Source organism: Dermacentor silvarum, chromosome 1 (assembly GCF_013339745.2).
Source record: "Dermacentor silvarum isolate Dsil-2018 chromosome 1, BIME_Dsil_1.4, whole genome shotgun sequence".
NCBI lineage: Eukaryota > Metazoa > Arthropoda > Arachnida > Ixodida > Ixodidae > Dermacentor > Dermacentor silvarum.
The window spans coordinates 421400691-421421457 of record NC_051154.1 but is presented as its reverse complement, the minus strand read 5'-3'; the positions used below and the strand labels follow the sequence as shown (position 1 = coordinate 421421457).

Below are 20767 nucleotides of genomic sequence, written 5' to 3'. Positions count from 1 at the left end.
CATCTAATTTTATACTTTTGTGTGTGTGTGTGTGTGTGTGTGCGTGTGCGTGTGCCTGTGTGTGTGTGTGTGTGTGTGTGTGTGTGTGTGTGTGTGTGTGTGTGTGTGTGTGTGTGTGTGTGTGTGTGTGCGTGGTGCGTGTGTGTGTGTGTGTGTGCGTGTGCGTGTGCGTGTGCGTGTGTGTGTGAAAAACCTGTCGTCGTCACCCCAACACCCACCTCAAGGCAAACGCACCACCTCGACATCGCAGCGTACTGACCGCTATAAAAATTATATCATGCGAGCAAGTGTGATGAGTACACACGTAAAACAGTCACGTAAAAGGAGACGTTCGTACCGCAAAAGCAATGGCTCATTTACAGCCGGACTTTCTTAAGATCAAAATAATTAAACGTCAACTAGGAGAACGCGTGGAGTTTGACAAGTGTTTGTCGAGACGCGTACAATAAGGTGCACTCAACGATAAAGGCGATTGTCGCGTTGACGACGCCCAAGGAACAAGATAAGAGGCAACGTTCGCGGCAGCCCGGGCGACATCGGTTGGCGCCTGGGTCGCTGCTGGAAGCCGTGGACGATGTCTCTAGATGGCAAGTGCTACACACTGTCCGGATTTTCAGCTGAAATTGACCGCAAGCCTCTGCACTTCATAGAACCCATTCCCCAGCTAGAATATGCAGTGCATGCGGAAATGTGGCAAACACGACTGGAATTCTTCCCTGCGCGCATTTTATGTGCAAGGCTTGCTACCAGCAGTGCGCTGTTCCGGGGGGCACATGTGTCCACTGGACGATGAGCGATGTACAGAAGATGACGTCGACTGGAAGACTTTCCTGCTGAGAATGTGATGAAGAGACAGGTAAGGCAGTTTCCGAAAAATGGGCAGAAAGAGCGCATCTCTTTGACGAAGGAAATCACGTTTTTTTATTGCGTCTTGTACATGCAGCATAATATAAGCCGGTATATGAAAAACTCGGTTATAATGAATTCCTCTCGTAGCATATCGAATTCACATATCATATACTAGCGCTTTTGTTTGTCAATATATTAGGCAAAATTAACGAAAGTCAGTGATTTAATGATTTAAAAAAAAAACAAGACATTGGTGCCCAGCTTGTGTTTATACCGTGACGGGAATATTTTCCCGACTCTTCACACGCTGGGGTTAACTTCCTAAAAGCGAATGCGCAAGAACGTTGTTTTGTTCTCAGGTTAGCGCTTCCACAATTAAATTGTAGGATCTGCCCTCCCGAAGTTCCGCTGCGGGCTTCGAGGGACGCCATCGTGAGGGTTCCGGATTATTTTTTTGCCCACTCGGGGATCCTTAAGCTGTGTACCAAAAGCAACCCGGTATACGAGCGTTCTTGCATTCCTCACTTCCTCATTCCTCAATCGAACTCACTACATCGAACTCACGACTTCGGGGTAGTTAGCACTGCTATGCAAATGCTATACTTCATCTTCAGGCTGTCTGGTTATCCTTGCCTATAAAGATTCAATCGGCTCAATGCTGATCAATATAATAGCATCTATAATAAACCATCGGCTTCAGGTTTAAGTTATTTCCAAGCAACAATGTCAGTAAATACTTTTGTATGCCTCACGAATACATAATGAAATCAGAGGCACTACCAACATCTATATGCTCGAAACAATCCATCATACGCACCTTGGATGGGGGTGTTTGGCTTAATGGCTATAGCATTTCGGTGCTGAACTCGAGGTCGAGGGTTCGATCCCGGACGCAACGGTCCGTATTTTGATGGGGGCCAAATGCAAGAATGCTGCAGTCAAAATGAACCCGCAGCCCGACACTGCGGCGTTCGTCATAATCATATCGCGGTTTTGGTACGTTTAATTGCCCATTTCTTCAAAATTTATTTTGTCTCCTGCCTTGCTCTGCAGTTTGCTTAGCGCCAAACAATAACTTTCTTACAGGTGAAATGCTGGAACGAAGCCAATGGCTGCGACACCGTGCTCCCTCTTGGAAAACTGACCCAGCACTTTCTTTTGATTGCAAGCATCATGCATCTGACTGCCCAAAGTGTTCGGCAAGAGTCCTCAGTAGTGACGTCTGTGCACATCTCCGATCACACTGCCGAGCACTACTTTTGTCAGCGTCTCGTGAGAGTCAAACGAGAAGAAAGAATTTCCAGGTGGCATCGACTGTTTGGAAGCATTTGTGCGAGAAGTAAGAACAGCCGTGAGGAGCGCGTGCGAGAGCCAGGTCACCGCATTCCTGGCTATGCTAGATGACAGGGTCGGTGAAATGCGAGTTGGACTCGAGCAACTGTTTGAAGAACATAGCTCACAGACGATCGACTGAATGCGCTTTCTCACGATATAACACTTTGAGGGAAACGTTTACCGACGGCCTCCAAGAGGCATCGAATCGAAGCGTTTCTGATAAAGCCGACCAGGTTCGCCTAAACAAGCCAGAGACGCAAATATTCGGGAAGCCTCCACGAAATGCCTGCACTTCTGCGACACATGGGTAATCGGCGAGAACTAACGAGTGGATTTTGAACGGATACGCTGAACTGATAAGAACTGCAAGCAGGCAGGCCAAGGTTGAATGCTGGAGCGAACGTGTCTACCTGTGCGGACTTTGCATATCACCGGGAGTGGTACTTGAGAAAGAGGACGGCTACGTGGTTCTGCATTTCCGCCTGTGTCTGGAAGAAATTGAGATCAGCAAGTGCCACAATTGGCCATTCGAGCAGAAAATCAAACTGAGTATCATTGACCCGAGTGTTGGTGCCGAACGCCACCTTTCGGTGCAGCCTGTTTGGTACCCTGGCACACAGCCCGCCGACAGAGTCGACGCGGTTGGGCGTACAGAAAGCAGGTTTTACAATACGGACCTGCACGATGCCGGCTTTGTTAGGAACGATCAGCTGCTCTTGCGGCTTGAGGTGCTTGTGTGAACTTCAGTGTACACCATTCATATGCAATGGCACCATTTGGCAACAAAAATCCATAACAATAGTACACATCCTTAAGCCACCTGCCTCGAAGTCCACAGTGACTTGCCGTGTCAACTGTCAAGGGGTCCATATTGCCCTTGTATTAGAACGTGACCTTTCACAGAACGGTTTTATTTCCTTCAAAACTGTTTTCCTTCTTGTTTCGAGGTTGTTCGGTAATGTTGATACAGCTGATAAAAGTAAGCGGTTGAGAATAATAACAAGCTGACGAAAAGTGTGTATCGGTTGATAGGGCTTCACTGATGAAGCCGTTTTCAAGCCTAATTAAAACCGTCACAATGACTGTCTTCTGTACGGTAATAAAGTATCAGTAAAGGATAAGGCGACATATTCTGTTCAATCCACATGTGGCAAGCCTCACGGATTTTGTTCTTGTGGTACCAGTATACAAACAATAAACATTGCTCTAAAGGACGCAGGCTAGCTGGATGAACTAGCTTTTTTTAATTTCAGCATTCAACAAGAAGAAACAACAACCTGATGACAGGACATAATGTAATAACGCATCCGTGACAAGTGACGATTTCATTATGGTGACCGCAAAAGAGTCATCAGCCGCTAGTCAGCTCTGTGTCTGAAGGGACAATGAAGCAAAATATTGCGTTGAGCTAGATCGGTAGCTCATCTGTCCAGAAGCCTGTCGTCATTTTCTGGGCGCCAATGTACGACATTCTTGCGCCGAAAATTGCCACTGAAATTATCGCTGCTACTCCTCCACTTGAATCGACCGCGCCATAACTGAGGACATGACGTAATCTCCTGGTATCATCTGCAGACGACATTACACGCTGGGCTCATACAGGGCCTCCAGGTGACATCGAATACACACTACAACAAGCGATAAACGTCATAGACTCCTATCTCAAACAAATTGGTCTGTCCATCTCACCGGAAAAATCACAATATACCGTAGTTACGAAAAAAAGAGGTCATTCAGCCAACGACCACCGCAACCTTATCCATTCCCGAATTGAAAATAAACCAATTCCAAGACGCAAAACGATTGGCAGTCTCGGATTCCACATCCAAGATGATGGCAAGGCCGACACTTGGATGCAAAAAAACTACATAAACTTCATCAACTCAAACGACTGCTATACCGCATTACACAGCGAAACAAGTTCGCGAACACCATCTATGCAGAATAGTTACAGCATTTGCAGTACCCACCATACCATACCAGCTACCATACCTTCACCTCACAAAAACGCAGCGCACCAAACTCGACAACCTGCACAGCCAACTCGCCAAAAGCACTTTAGGGCTTCCAAGATACCCGCTAAATCACAAAATGAGCCAAACCGACATACTTTCAAATCTTAGCAATCTCTTAGACGTCCACACAGAATCCCAAACAAATAGACTGAAACGATCTCACTAAGGTCAAAGACTAGCTGCTTAAAGATATCGGACGTCCTTAAGACAACATGCCTCAAGTACCACTCTCACCTCCACCGTTGCAAGCGCTTCACGACATTCACATACTGCCAATACCCCCCCCCCCCCAATGGACCCGCAAACAGACCAAGGAAGAAGACAAGCTCGCGCAAAACACACCCAACATGACCCCGTGGACACAGACGCATCCCGGGTATGTACCCCACAACACACTGCACGGCGACATACAACGCCGCGATCAACGCGTATACCCAAGGTCTGCACACAGCAACCCAAGCAACAGCTGAAATAGTGGCAATAACTGAAGCAATCACAGCGCCACAACACACAACAGCATCTAGATACATTTAGACTGCACCAGTCATCACCTGCGACACTGCAAGCGATGAATTTTTTGTCGGACAAGCGAAACGAATAAGAAGAATCTGTAGTGAAGACAACGATTATACCCATTATCTATATGACCCTTAAAGCTACGCTACTATCCACAATTTCCTTTCGACAGAGTGAAACGCGAAGGTTGACCTATCGCCAAAACAGAAATTTTAAAGACATGTTAGTGCGCGCTAAAGTTAACGAACATCATTTCCCCGTAATAAAAACATGTTCTCGTCCCAGTTGCAACACCTGCAGACACCTAAAAAGTGACCTTAAAATTAAAATCGCCGCGAAATACACACGAAGTGAAAACCAGATTTACTTGCACTAGTTACCATTCAATTTATATGCTTCAATGCTCCTTCTGTAAGAAACAATATATTGGTGAAACGGGACAATCAATGAACGTCAGGTCAAACGGACATCACGCGGAAACAGTTAAAAAGCTTTCAAAAGCCGTTGAAGAGCATTTCAACCAACCACGTCATACCTTGATGAACTCTACATCCTACAGTCAAATTTCCGTTCTGCACGAGGCAGAAAATACAGAGAATCATAGCTCATCCATAAATTTAAGACATTGCAACTAATAGACATAAAGGTTTCCGAGAGAGCTTTAGAATCTATTCGCTATGTTAAATTTGAGACTATAGACAACAGTACTTAGTTATTTTCATTGGGTTGCTTAGCTTTCATTTTTTTCTTTTTTGGGGGTGAGGGGGGGATGCCATTGTCACTAATATTTGACTTCCCCACCCCTCCCTTTTATTTCTTTCATTCATTTCGTTCGTTTATTCAGCTTTATCATTTTATTTTTTTTTCACGTGCACCATTTTCATCAGCTACGTTTATTCTCTTTTTCAGAGAGAGGATAGTTTATTGATCACCAGCGGCGCAGCACGCGTCCCACAAGAGAGGTACCATAGCCCAGAACAGGTGGCGCTACACGATTTTCATTTCGTTCATTTCTTTGCTTGCAGAAGCTGTGTTCTTGCTATATACGAATGGCGAATTCGTTATTACAGAAGCCCAATCTTTCAATCTAGCTCACTTAAAACTTTTCGTTAAGTTTTCCGTTTACCATATGTCCCGTTGTCGTGCTCTTGCTTCGCATGAAGTGCTCAGCTAGATCCATTTATAACCTTGCTGCAATGTACGTATATGTATGAATGTGGAAAATGTGTGCTAAACAAATGGAAACGTATGCCAAAATATGGAAACGCCTACGGTTATTTGTATGAAGAAAACCCATGTGGCTTTCCTTTGTAGCTACGTACTACAGGCGGATGGATGACAACGTTCCTTTTATATACAGGGTGTTTCAGGGAACACTTTCAAAATTTATGTAAGGTTGCCTGTGGAAGATAGCCCAATTCTAGTTAATGAACTGGTCTACTCGAAGAGGTGGACATTACTTGCACAAAAAATGGAAATGCATAATCGACTAAATAACAAAAATTCACTAATTAAGTTTTTAACTAATTACCTGATGGCCCATATTGCAATTTACAAATTGTAGCCATGGAGTTCGCAAGGCGGATCCACTTAGAATTAATTCTCTGGTGACACCCGATTCTAGATATTAATTCCCGAACTTTGCGGACAAATGCATTGGCGTTCCAGGTAATTTTGTGCTTCAATGCATAAAGCGACGTTTTGTTAATAACCTAATTGGAACGCATTTTTGTGCAGATACAAAGCATTACACTTTTCGCACTACAGACAGATTTTGCTGGGGTACTCACCAAAGAATGCTTACGCATTAAAAGTTGGCAACCTCGCCCGATGTGGGAAGCATTAATAGCGTAGCAAGTTTTAGCGCTTGAACTGCCTGGACGATGTTGTAACTATACTGTGGGTGCGACGTGGCTTGAAACAGCGCGCAAGGCAACACCTGCTGGGGCAGAAGGAACAGCGCCCGCGGCAGCAACCGGGCGTCTGAGAACGCTAGCGTAATGAGCGCCGCCAGTGGCGTTGCAGAGGCGTCGCACCTCGACGCTTCGGGAGATGAGGCTGTATGAGTCCGACCATCAGCATTGGTCAGCGCCTAGTGATTGTACCACATTGTACCACATTGAGATTGTGAGCCCAAACATCGTTTTGACTTTTTTAATGGTTCAGGATAAAAGGCATACCGTGACTGGCCAACGAAGCGTTTCACGACTGTTCCTTGGCGCCCTGCAATCGCCTAAAGTCTGAATAATAAATCCGTCAGCGCCACAAAACCTGGTCGGAGCAACCTCGGTGCATCAATAAAGTAGCATATAGCTAGCATATCGAAGAATCCATACGAACCACCACGCCGACGGCGACGGCGACGACGACGGCAAAATTTCGCCAGGAGCGTCCGTAACATTGATATCGCCATAATAAATGCAGGGCGCTTTCTCTCCCACCTCCACTTTTCGCATCGTCGATTGTTGTCGTTGCGTGTCGTTCATTGCAAGGCGGTGAACGTATTCGTCTTTCCCTTTCCCCGGACCCTCAGTCTGTCCTTATTGCCCGATCACCGCACCTCCGGCGGAACATGCGTGCCCTCAAATCCCCACGTGTCTGCCCCTTCCCCACAATCTTTCTCGGGTGGATTAACCCCCATATTCAAGAACGCAACTTAAGTTGAAGCCCATGCTTGACTTGATCTGAGTGACGCTTGCGTGAACGGGCCCAGGATGCTCATTGCGTTTCCTACAGCACGTTCACGATAGGCGTCATTTAAATCAAGTCAAACATGAGCTTCAAATTAAGTTGCCTTCTTGAATATGGCCTAAGTCTCGCTACGGAGACTGGGGCAATTTCTGATGTCAGCCATCACTTTTAAACCTGAAGTTACCTACGCGACGACATGTAATGCCCAATGTCCGAAGTGCTCCGCTCCTGCGTCTGCAGCGGTGCCGCCAAATACTTTCGAGATGTTAGGGATAAAGTCCGCGAAAATGTACTTAGGGATATCCGAAGTTTAGAAATGACCAACGTGATGAATCTGGGCGATGGTTCATAGGCATTGCAGTTCATAAAACTTACTGTAGCAGTTCCTGCCTAAAACTGACCTCCATGCTCTTATTGACCCTTTTCGCGGCGCTCCCGTGGGCGCTGCCATGTTTGATCACGTGGTGACGCGTCCATTGCTTGCCTCAGCCGCCTCCGTTGCCTCCGCGTTTACAATACAAGCGCGTGACGCCGACGCGGCGAAGCAAACCGCTGTTTCGACGCGTATAGTAGATGGTGACTGCGTGCACGACACGAAGCTTTGGGTGACAGCTTTAGAGGGCATGTAAGTGCTTTCAGAGCTCATTGCGCCTTGTCCAAACGGCGTGAGCAGCGATACGGTGCTTGTACTAAGAGCGGGGCTAGAATGTATTCCAAGCTGTCTAATCTTTCCGCTTATGAAATAAATCGGGATCAGTGTGCTCTGCGTTCTTTATTAGGCAAGCATTTTGAACCAGTGGCTTGTCATATTTCTGACTCAGTAAAGTTCCTCGGTGCGGCCACTATCTGTTTATTTCAGCGTAATCACTCGCGGGTGTGCTCTGCTGCGATAAATTTGTTCTTGCTGCGCACAAAGCTTGGAATATAAATGTTCGGTACTTTGCGGTAGCTCGTAGCAAAGACATATTATCGCTAGTCCCTCGCTTACTCTGTGGACCGTCACGAAACATTCAGCTTCCACATTCGTGTCTTGTCGGTGTAGTCGCCGTCACTAATGCTTCGGCACATTGATTCAAGTGTGCGCCTCTTCACTCACACATTGGCGATAGGGTGGGCGTAAGTTTTCATGCGAGTAAGGGTGGATGTGTGTAGAAAGCGTGCGTGAAACTTACTATGCCAGTAAGTGGCACTACTTCATTTTGTAACGAGCAGTACTCACTCCAAAGCGCCGACGTTCCGGAGTTGAAGTTGAAGGTTGGCTATACAGCGCAGGCGGATGAATTATATTTTTTATCCTTGAGGAAATCCGTGCATCGCGAAGGGCGGCAACACAGGCAGTCATTATGTAGCAGCGGCGACACAGGTTGATTCCATTCAATATGTGAATCACTATTTTCGCAGCGAACTACCGCACACGTCTTCCCTTTATCGTGACACATTTTGCAGTATGAATTGGTCGGGCACAGTGCATTAGCGCACACCCAGTTGCATTTTCAACAGCTGATCGCACAGTAGCAGGGTAGAAGCAGTAATGGTTTCGTATTCGTGCGCATTCGCTGAGGCAACGTATGGCGCGCAGCCGAAAGCGCCATCTCGTTCCTGTAGAGCTAACTGCTCCGCGAAAAGGGTCAATGTAGTTTCATTCCTACATTATACTGCGTGGCAACCCAGACGAATAAAGAAAATTTAACTTAAAACGTTGTATATGCTTTCATAACGCTGTATATAGTTGCATAGCATCCAACCTACCTTCCTATATGTGTGCAGTTATGAAAAAATTGGAGGACGCTTAAGCTTCGCCTTTAAGAGTAGAACGCGATAGCGTTATCGGGACCCGTTCGCATCGCATCGTTCGCATCCGACAAGTAGGCTTCATTCACAGAAACACTGAACGTGGGAAGCCAGGTTCCAAAGACCAAGCTTACACCTATCTCCTTAAAGTCGGCTTCACTTTAAACAGAAAAGCATTGCTAGAAAGACGTTTTTCCAGGGGCAAAATAAGTGGTCTTATTTTAAAATGTGAAGGGCCTGGCACTTTTTTTTATTATTTTATTGTTTTCTATTGCTCAGACGCGCGCGTGTCCAAACGAATTAGCAGGCGAAGTCCGAATTTGACCTGCCTAGGAGGCGAGCGCCATCTGGATATCATTTTCGCAAGTGAAGTACCCGAGCGCACGGCTGTATGTATGGTAGAAATGCTGGAAAAAAGGGTTTATGTTTGAGTTTCCTCGTAGCAGAGTTAGGTTTTCTCGTACATTCAAATTTCAATCCGACGCCGAATGGTAAACAAACCGACAGCGACTGCAAAGCCCAATGGTAAAGTCGTACTTTGCCATTTTTCTGACGGATTTCACTGTCAGCAATTCAGTTTTTGTTCACCAAAACCTTGCACCACGTAAGGGCCTGCGCGGTCGAGGTGGTTGGGGATGATTTCTTCGCCACCGACGCCGACATTGCACGCCGACGCCGGTCGCCGACGCCAGATTTTCTGCGACACGGGGCCCTTAACGCTGTCGCGTTAAAATATCGGCTCCGCCAACGCAAGTCATTCGACAGTAGCATAAAGACAGGCTTTTATTTTTCTTATTTTTTGTGAATTTGACAGTTGTAAGCAAGAGTTTTGCTGGTGAGCTGATATTTTGCCTTACTTCTCACTTGTCCCTACAGATGCCGATGCTGCAACCTACTTAGCTCTCCTGCCTCCAAACGTCCAGTCACCCAAAGGAGAGTTTGTCTGGCATGAGTGCACGATTACCCCGTGGGACAAGTAAAAGAAAAAAAACCTTAATGCACTGAACTACCTCTGATGTTGTATAGTCATATAGCCCGGCACTTTCTGGCCTCTCAAGAACAAAGCCAGTAAAAGCGTGCACACGGATTACTGTTAGTACCGAGAGAAAAAGTGACCTCTTCTATTTTGTATTTGGGTCTTGTGAAAATAAAGTTTGATCTGAAATAATTGTTGCAAGAAGATAGTCACTGGATCACACATCAATTTCTGATGTCAGTTTTAGGCTTGATTTAACGAACGATAGAGGAGCGAAATTTACAATTGAATTACCTCTTTGCCGCTGCCGTAGAGAACTTCCAAATATAATACTGATTATCTTTCTCGATATGGAGACGTAATTTTACATTACAGTGCGAGATTAGCATAAAGCCCTGCTTTAATTTTCTTACGAAAGCTCCTCTAAATATCACACGTTTTACTGACACTGTCTTCTTCTTCGTTTACTATTCTCACTCGTCTTCATTTTAATCTCGTTTTAGGTTTCGTCCTTCCGATGCGATTCTTTCAACTTGACTTAAAAATACGAATAATCTATTCCTGTATTCACCTACGCGGCTACGTATGCAGTGTGCACCGCACATGTCTGTGCATGCACTGTGCATACACATATCGCCACAGGTCTTTCTACATGCTCAAAGCTTTCGTTTCTTGTGCTTTATGTGCACGTTTTTTTTATACTTGGCATTCATCTGACGGAAACTTTTCCCACTGTTTAATGTTTTATGAGTGTTCTCTTTTTTTGAGTAAAACAATGTACACTCCTCTTTTTTCTCCCTGTTAAGACAAGATAAACAAGTAAACATGCGCTTTCGATGCGATGTGGCGAATTGGGAGTTGTGTGGTGCATTCATTAGTTTGGACATTTCAAAAAATAAAAATAAGTAATCGTTAGCCACAGAACAAACTCGATGCTGCAGCAAGCCATGATGATAAATTGGACGTCGTTGCTTTAAACGAGAGGACCAGGAGGGGGGAGGGGGTGTGGCGGGCCGCCTTTTCGGGTGCCACTGAACTTATACGCTCCGTTCAGTGAACAGAGGGCGCTACAACCGAATACGGCAAAACGCCGTGCAGCGCCAGTGGTGGTAGGAATGTGAAACACTGAGCCGGCCGCTCCGACCCCCGCAGCAGCTATTGAACGTGTTCCAACGCGCGCGTGACGTTCAAAATATCGCGTGTGTTGTTTTGCGGCTTTAAGCCGATAAGCTGTATTGAAAATACTTTCATGCGCCTATACTCGACAAAGGAGAGAAGCTGTATGTGGGGGCCACGTTTACGACGTGAAGGAGACCGACGGCACCGACTTGAGGGCGAAATGTCACTCGCAGCAAGGGAAACAAGTGTACGACGTTTCCTTGCTATCGTGTTTTTGCGCCGTTCACGAAGTGTTTGGAGCAGATCCTGCTCGTCTGCTTCGGCATCCACGGCGAGCCGTCGTTCTCGCTGAAGAAAACAAGAGGAGCATGGTTGCGAATACTACGGAGTTCATACTGACGACACAGTGCCCAAATGCGTGCGGCCGCAAGCAAGAGCCTCCATGCAGCAACCGAATGACTTATTCACAAGACGGTAAACGAGGCAAACACGCCACAAAGCGCTGACAAGAGCGACAAGTCTCACGGCAGGCGCCACTTGGTGAAGGCATTTGAAGTTTAGATGTTACACGCACCACCACTACCCCCAAAATCAACGCAAACCGAGTTTATATACTTACTTCGCTGAGGTATCACAGAAAAACGCAATTTAACAGTTAATTACTGGACTACACGCATGCCAGCAAATCACAAAGATTCGCATGCACCCTACAAGAGCACTTGAGGCACAAATTTGCGCGTAAAATTTCGCGCTACGCAAGCTTGCTGTGCAAAACGTGCTCCATACACTTCCAACCGCGGTAAGCACACAAATACAGTTGCAGAACCTCAAGCAGCTAGACCTGGCTAGACCTTAAAGCATAGTTACAATGACACTAGGAAAACGCTGTTTTCACAATTACTTGACTCTTCGAACAGCAAAAATCCATCTTTTCCGTCGTTCTTGCTCCCACGGGCGGCCTAATCGGTACAATTTCACGTTAGCCTGGCTTTCCGTGGCTGTGGCAGTCTTTTACACAGCAGTACCGGCACTTGTTCCTCTTCCGTACGCTTTCAGTCGATGGATTAGAATTAGTGGAGTTGAAGGATGACATTGTCTCAACGCCACAAAAGACCGAACAGCACCATCGACGCCGCGCCTCCGAATCGACCCCGCGCGCTTTGGCCGTGTCATTATTGTTGGCAGCGCTGCGACAGATGGCGCAGCAATCGCAGCAAACTTCACTGAGCGGAGCCTATAGTGATGCCACTGGGTAGCTCACATCGTAGTTAACTTGTGATCTAGTAGGGTGTCAGAATGTCTGCCAATGAAGGGAAGCCTCAGTCAATGCAGCAGCGGTGTGATGAATTAGGACATTTGCTGGCATATATTTAGGATGGAGTTGGCTGACATAGGGTTAGGATGTCTGTATATCGCTATGATGACTGGAGATCGTCTTCATCCTGCAGTAGACATATAGGCTGACGATGACAATAAATCACAGATCGCGACATTGCGTTCACACTTACTTGAAGGACCATAATACTGTTGTCAATTCTGTAGTTCGTGCATGCTGCAGGCATGGCTATATTAGCACGCATTCTGTACCCAGAGGACACCTATATGCTATCACAAAGAGTGCTGCTTACACATCAAATGTGGCGTTATGTGTTTTGCCTTACCAGCAATGTATACAGACACAAATCACGAGCTCCTGGGTAGCAAAAGTTTGAACTTGACACGGTGCTACGGTTCTATACTACAGCTCAAAGTTTGAATGTTTGAACAAGCAGCCAGATGATTTACCACGTCGCCATTAGCTTCATTGTTAAATGCCGTGCGTGCGTTTTTCTTCCGTATTCTTGCATCAAGTTTGGCTTGTTAGATACATCGACCTGTGTGAATACATTTAAGGCAGCTAAGGAAACCTAAGGAAGCTAAAGTCCCGAAAATGTTTGTGTTCTTCGAAAGTTCCTCAAAATATTACTCAGGAACAATAGCTAGGGCATACAGTATATGCTTATATCATTGCATCACGATTATAGTTATGAGCATGTTTATCTCGGTTTATTATTTATACAACGGGCACGACATAAGCAATACACGGCACAATATTTAGAGGAGTAGGATGTGACGTAGGATGTTGCTCAGTTCCAGCGAAGATGACGTGCGCACAGTCGAGAAAGCACGTGGAAACGAAGCCTCCCAATTGCACCCCCGATACGCCGGCGGAAGGTTTTAAAGGCAGGGCTTTGGCTTAACTGAGGCACTTTGCGTGTCAGCATGCGCGCCGCGTAGGGGAGACCGCAGTTTAAACGGCGCCAGGCCGGAAGTGCTCGCGGTTGTGCGGGTGCAGCTTGGTGTTGAAGCGCGAGCCGTCGCCCAAGCTCGTAAACACGGGGAACAGCCACAGAAGCCGACTGCGGCCGAACACCTCGACGAAGTTGTTGCCGCAGCCGATGTCGAACGTGTCGCCTTTGTCCACGAACAGTGGACTGCGCAGCGACTCCAGCGTGGTCCGGTTGAGCGTCAACAGCGTGACGTGGAAGCGGAAGAAGGAGCCGACGGACACGGTAAAGGCCACCGCCACGAGAACCATGGTGGCGACCTGCACGCGGGTTTGCCGACTGGTCTCAAACATGCACACACAACACGCATGGTCGGACGGATGAACAGACAGACAATTTCCCTTTCTGGTGTTACGGTGACATGTGTCGCATTGCGATGAAGGGAATGTGGTTCTTTCTCGCGGCTGCAGTTAGAGATTACGGGAACGCCGAGTTCCGGCCTTGTTTGTAAGGCATGCTTAAGTCTAAACGCTCAAGAACAATAAGAAAGTACAGGCAAAGCGAGTTAAAAGTATAGATTATATTCTAGGGTTTTACGTGCCAACACCACGATCTGATTATGAGGCACGCTGTAGTGGGGGAGTCCGGATTAATTTTGATCACCTACGGTTCCTGAACGTGCACCCAAAGCACGGTACACGGACGTTCTTGCATTTCGCCCCCATCCAAATGCGACCGCCGCGGCCGGGATTTGATCCCGCGACCTCGTACTTAGCAGCGTAACGCCCAAGTAACTAAGCAAGCACGGCCGGTATAGAGTAAAAGGAACACACGAGTGGAACACACATGGGTGTGTCGCTCCGTCGGTATCTTCGCGGCGCCGCCATTAAAAGCAGCAACCGCAGTAGCTCATTCTGTCATGCGCCTGTCCAGGGGCGCTGTTTTGGACATCGTCAAATTCTGCGCTGTGAGCCAATCGCAAAGGCCGTAGCAGCCCCGTAAGCAAATCAGAGAAGACAAGATAGGGGATACAGTACACAGTATTCCGCCATATTCGACGATATGGCGGAATTTGGCAATCTCCAGAATAGCACTATAGGATGCGGCATGGGAATCTTTTGATCTGTGCCGGCCTTTTAGTGGCAAGTGCACGAGTGTCCGCATGAACCTATGAACTCCGACTGGCTCGCATGATATGCCAACGTGGACTGACGGACATCTCTCTCTTTTCAAGAAAGCCCCATTTATGCCCCGAGACAAACTAACGCATTATGACGACGCCATGTCTACGTACAGACAGGACCGTAATTCGTCTGCTAAGGAGGTTATGCTTTCGCCTACAGTTTATTTTTACGCTGTTTCAAATACGCATATGATTTAATTAAAGCTTGTTGCTGGGCGAGTTGGTTACAGTTCACTTGATGCATGTTAGCGCAATGAAAATATCCTACACGAGGAAGAAAGGTGTTGTGTTCATATGTAGCGCTTGTCGCGTCACGTCTCTATAGCACCAATGCATATCAAGGTCTATACGTTCTGATACAGTTGTGTAAAGATTTGCTTGCAACCGTATTCGTCTTTCCTTCTCTGACGTGCGTATACACCCACCCACGGCGAACTGACCTGTACCGCGGGCCCAGTGACCCGCCAGTGGTTCCAGGGCACCTGACGGAAGTGGCTTCCGGCTGTGAACAGTGCGTACGTGCACAGCAGGATGACGTACAGGTTCGTCAGCAGGAATGCCTTGTAGGTGCTGAAGCAGACGCAGTTGTTGAACCACGGGCAGTGGTGGTCCATCTTGAGCACGCAGCGCCGGCACACAGAGCAGTGGTGCGCCCGGTCGGGCTTGATGCGTCGGCACCCTCGCAGTAGCGCACGGCACCGTCCAGACCCCGGGTGAGGACGCCGCGCTGGCGGCCCAGGATCTCGAGGAAACCCTTGCGCTGCTCCTCGGTGCGCGCCTCCTGCAGCAGCCGCAGGTCCAGCTCGCTCAGGGTGAAGTAGGCAGGCACGGACGGCGCTGGGGTGACGATGGTGGCCAGCTCGGACCATAGCAGCAGCGCCAGCAGCACGTGGAAGCCCACGATGAAGGCGAACCGCACCACGTCGTCGTGGACCACGGAGCCGCAGAAGACGATCACGTAGGCGTAGTAGCCCCACGCCTTCACCAGCCAGCCACCCACCACGGGAAGCCAGTCGATGCACTCAGTGATGCCGGACATATGTGTGGGCCCTTGCGAGCACGGCGCGCGCTGTTCCTTCTCGTGAGACAGGGCGCGGTTGTTGTTGTTGTTGACCTGATTGGTTGTGGCGCATACCCACAGTGGGGGAATGGCCATGAATGAGGTGGTTATATTCGGTGTATAAAAACAAGGGAATTGACGATTTGAAAGCTGGAGCTTAGAAAGTAAGACTTTGTGAGAGGGAAGAGAAAGAAACTAAGAATAGGTAAAGAAAATAAATAAATAAACAAATAAAAAATAAAATAAATAAAAAAGAAAACTATGGTGGGGGGAACAATCAGTCTAGCATGGTAATCGATTAGATTCAATCAGATAATTTTGGATTGCCAAGCAAGCATTTCTGTGGCTGAATTAACCCAATAATAGAGGCTCAAAAAGATAGGATCACGGGCTCCGATAAATTTAGGCCAATATTGCGAAGCGGGAGTTCTAGTAGTCTTTTTCTTATTGCAGAAAAACGCCTACACGACAACAAGAAATGGTGTGTATAGTCTCTGCTTCGCCACAGAATGGGCATAATGGTGAGGGACCAGACCAGGGGTGCTATGCAGGATGCGCCGAGTTTCTCGTTCGCCCGAGTTTTACCCGAGTTTTCTCGATGGCAGTCAGTGAACATAGATAGCAAGGAACGTGCAATAACAGCAGGCAAAAAGAAATATCGAGATAAAACCGCGTATGACAACATGAGCGCACCCTGCGCGGCCTTTCAAGCATAGAAGACTGCGCAACAAACGCGCCAGCGCCGCGTATTGTTGTTATCAACGCATTATCGCAATTTAGCAATACTGTGACTCTCCCGCTGTTATCTGCACACTTGCCGTGAGCCGCTTGCCACGCCTTTCTCGGGCGCGTCAAGGGCGTGCCTCCTCTTTCGGGCATTATCTTTCCATCCTCCGTCGAATGCGAACAGGGCACACGCGGCGCATTCTTACACCTACACTTTCCTTCAATCGAATACTTTAAAATACAACAAATAAAATAACGAACAATTTATTTCCTAAAGTATCGGTTTTTCGTTTGAATGCTATAAATTTCTCATGACACACGGAGATCGAGTGAATTATTAGATTTTGCACTTTTTGCCGTGAGTGGCGATAGTGAGGCGGCAGCTTTCAAGCGGGTACATTCTAGAGGGTCGCACGCACGACGGAGTTCATACGGTGAGAAGTCGCCAGGGGCGCTGCTTAATTCTCGATTAAGTCAGTCATGACAATGATCTGACCATTCGCTGTCTATTAGGGGAAGGGCAACGCATGGCCACGGCATGGCTGTTCACCGCAGGCGCTTCAATGAGGCTATTAAGGCCGCCGCTTTACCAACGAAAAACGAGACTCTATAGCCATAGAGAGGGGAGCAACGGCTGTCGCGGCAAGATGGCTCTACGGTCCCAGTTTATTTCTGTGCGCGAAGCCTCCGTGATACATTGTGAAGAAGAGCGTGCTGCCCAGCGTCACAATTAATTGCTTTTTATCGCTTGCCCAGTGAAGGTGCCTCTGTGCGCATATACGCAGCATTTTGAGTGTGTTGTGCATTACAATGTGCTTGCCGATTGTTTCTGCTGGAGCTAACAGCGATCGCAGATGGATATCGTAACGACACCGCAACATCGCATTTTGGCAGGTGAGGGCTGTAGTGTGCAGTTATGAAAGGAGACTTCTAGCGCAGTAAGGTGTTGCAACTGTTTAGTGTGCAGTGCTTGTGATGAATAAATGTCATCGCAATGGGTCTAGAAAAGCGAGCGATGCCCGACGCTGGCCGTGTTAGCGACACTGCCGCTCCGATACATAGCCGATGACAGATCAGTCATCTCAAATGACAGCTGCGATACGTTCTCGTTGGAAAACACTACGCACTCCTCAGCATCGTCGTCCACCACGGTGTATCGACACCTTGCAAGTAGCTACAGTGACGTGCTGATAATTATTTACGTGCGCTAGGTCGCCACAATGCAGGCAATGAAACCATGTCGTGGGCCATCATGGCCCGAGAAGATATACTCGTATGTACAAGCCAGCGATAGTCGTCGCTCAGTACATCGCCGATGACAGTGCGTTGTGCGTGTTTTATCTCGGCAGTCAAGATTGTTGATGACTCAATTGGGGTGGGTTCTTCACTTGAGTCATCAATGATATGGGTCCCGGCTCACGCAGGGAACCCGGGGAACGAGGCGGCCCACCAGTGTGCTCGAGGATTCGTCAGCCGAGCGGTGGGTCCCGTCTCCGACCCAGGGGACCTGGTCAGCGAGCCACTGACCACATACCACAAAATTTCCCAATACTACCGCCTCGCAAGACGGACAAAACCCCCACCTCATCCCAAGCTCACCAAGGGACAAGAAGTCACCTGGCGCCGACTCCAAACGCACTCCTTTCCCAGCCCACAAATATACGCACACTTTTACCCTGATTTGACAGACCCCACTGCTCATTATGTGGGTCCATAGCCTCCTTAAATCATATTCTCTGGGACTGCAGAGAGATCTCCCCCCACCAGATCTCCTGGCCGCTCCCTCGCCTGAAGCGTGGGAAGCGATACTCATGAACCCGAACCTGCATGGAGGTTCAACTTCGGGCCATCAAAAGAGCTGAGGAGGTGGCTGTAAGGCACCACCTGGTAGCCACCCCTCACTAAGCAAATTAACAAAATAAAGTTCTTTCCTCCTCCTGTTGATGACTCTCTGCTCCGCACCGCGTTGCTGTTGCTCAACATTAAGTTGGGCGTGGCTCAACTGTGGTGGGTGCGCGCACAAGAGTTACATGCCTCGCGTGGGGCGTGACCTATGGTTTTAATTGACAGGCGAACTCGTGCCAAACTCGTACATCGCGAAACCCCCCTCGAGTTGAACTCGGGAACATGGCGGCGTCATCGCATCCAGCGCCTGTGTCATCACATCCAGCGACAGCAAGCGTCAATAAACCGTCTGGGCCCGTTCACCTACATGACCGACGTAGAGTTTCAACGTCATTTTCGCCTTTCCAATACCTCAGTGCGCTGGCTGTGTAGTGAGTTAGGCGAAGGCTCTCGCCTGCGGTGACAGCGTGGCGGCCAAATTGCTTTCGGAGCACATATTGGTATGACTAGGCTGCAAAGGAAAGGTTGGTGCGATTGCTTCGGCTCTCTCCGGGTTCAAGCGCCGTGAATCCACCGGTCCCTAGGCGCCAGGCCGGTCCGGCGGCATCATATCGGAGTACTGGGGCACCTGCAGCACCTAGAGTTCCAACCGGACCAGCCAACCTGTGGTTGGTTGGTCCCATTGTAGTGGTCACGTTTGTACTGGAAGACTCAGAATGGACGCCAGGCTGCCTTCCGGTGCAACAGGTGCCGAAAGCAGTTTTGCAGTTACACAGTACCGCTGCACTGTACGGGCAGATAGGCGAAGGAAGTTACTTCGCCAACACGGACCGCCTCGGCCGTCCGAACGCCACCTCTTTAGGCGGCAAGTGATTTGGCCCATGTACTGACGTACTGCGTGAGCAATAGCGTAGACTTGTGGCTGTTGAAGGAGATGACCAGCGACTTGTTTCCTTTATCGAAGCATGCCATCGCCGCCTGGAAGAACAACGCCCGTGAGGTCACGATGGACGAGCTGCTGGCGCGGCCTCCAATCGTGGGCCCCGGGAAGATAGTACAAGTTGACGATTGCCTTCTTCGCGGCAAGCGAAAGTACAATCGAGGACGCCTGATGAACGGCGACAATGTTCCACGGAGCCTCCAAAACTACGGCGATGTTAAAAGATCGTGCACCATGGTCTTCGGCATGGTCCGCGTTACACAGGAGTGCTGCGAATTTTCAAGGTCGACCGACGAGACGAAGCCATTATTGCAGCCAATGTTCAATCGGGCCATTATTCGCAGTGACGCATGGGTCGCATAGAACTGTATTCCACATTTAGTGGCTAGCGAGGAGCCTCAATCTGCACTGGGAGACAGTCAACCACAGCGTGAAGTTTGTGGGCCCCATCACGGGTGTTCAAACGCAAAAAAAAATATAAATGTATTGTCAAAAATGAATTGCCACCTCGTCAGCGGTGGTGACATGGTAACTGCACCACTGCTGGAGTCATTCCTGGCATAGATGTGGTGGTAATCAATTAACCGCCACGTATGTTGCAACGACCATTCTTGCGTTTGTTAGAGGCCACGGATCGCTCGGGCTACCCAGTACAAAGACTCTTTCCTGCGGTTGTTAGTAGCCATCGCTCGGCGCTAGCCAGTATGAAGGTGGATCACAAAGTAAAAGAAAATAAAGCGTAGTTTTCTGACCTTTGTATGCGTGCTTTCCGGCATTCATGAGTGCTACACGGTAAGCGCGTGGCAAACCACTTCTGCGCTAGCCGACGCTCATTCGTCTCCTAGCCTTACTTTAGCCCGAGCAACGAGAGATCTGTTGAAAGCCCAATGTTAAACCCAGGCGCAGACCACTCTGTGCTCGGAAATGGGAGCGCAAGCAGGTAGCGAGCCGCACCAATTCAATCCAGAGGAAAGATAAGGAACAACGAGCGATCTCTTGAAAGCCTATAGTGCGAGAACCAGCGCACAATGATCTGTGCTCGGAATGCTAGCGCAAGCACTTAGCGAGCAGCGCCAGTCCAATCCAGAGGAAGAAAGAGGAGGGCGAGTGTCGCCTTGTGGTATAACGCGAAACGTATTAAACGGCAAATTAGTCTAATACACATCAGTGCACATATTGTAAACTTTAAAATGCTCATAACCCAATTAATGTGACTAATATCATGCTAAATACATTTATTTTATAACTTGCTTGTGCCTGTAATGCACTCTGTGGAACGACAAACAAGTGAAAGAAGGTACCACCATGCACCGACCGTATGATCACGCGAGCCCCAGTTTGTCGACCGCCCCTATGGCAACGCCCAAGAAATGATGGCCACCCAGAGTGAATCTAGATAAACCAATGAAACGGGAGGCGTGCCGACGGACAAACTTTGTCTTGTTACCATTAGT

At 48.2% G+C, this 20767-nt stretch overlaps 1 protein-coding gene and 1 long non-coding RNA gene across 2 annotated transcripts; one reads left to right on the top strand and one right to left on the bottom strand.

The window, feature by feature from the left end:
* Positions 1-672: 672 nt before the first annotated feature.
* On the top strand, positions 673-10308 carry LOC119437623 (uncharacterized). The gene is made up of 2 exons (XR_005189458.2): positions 673-856; positions 10074-10308. It is a non-coding gene; the product is annotated as an uncharacterized LOC119437623 (long non-coding RNA).
* A 2977-nt stretch (positions 10309-13285) lies between these two features.
* Positions 13286-15781, bottom strand: LOC125944075 (palmitoyltransferase ZDHHC20-like). Its single transcript, XM_049663894.1, has 3 exons — positions 15437-15781; positions 15183-15404; positions 13286-13879 (listed from the first exon to the last, which is right to left on the bottom strand). Exons 1-3 carry the CDS (start codon positions 15779-15781, stop codon positions 13583-13585), a joined length of 864 nt encoding a protein of 287 aa, XP_049519851.1. The 3' UTR covers positions 13286-13582.
* Positions 15782-20767: the final 4986 nt, after the last annotated feature.

Excerpts from the sequence above, each read along its gene's own strand:
- LOC125944075 (XM_049663894.1), bottom strand. The coding sequence starts at position 15,781 with ATGTCCGGCATCACTGAGTGCATCGACTGGCTTCCCGTGGTGGGTGGC. Across the intron at positions 15,405-15,436 it reads CCCGGGGTCTGGACGGTGCC|CCCGACCGGGCGCACCACTG; the intron begins GTGCGCTACTGC and ends CGACGCATCAAG. Across the intron at positions 13,880-15,182 it reads TCACTGGGCCCGCGGTACAG|GTCGCCACCATGGTTCTCGT; the intron begins GTCAGTTCGCCG and ends ACCCGCGTGCAG.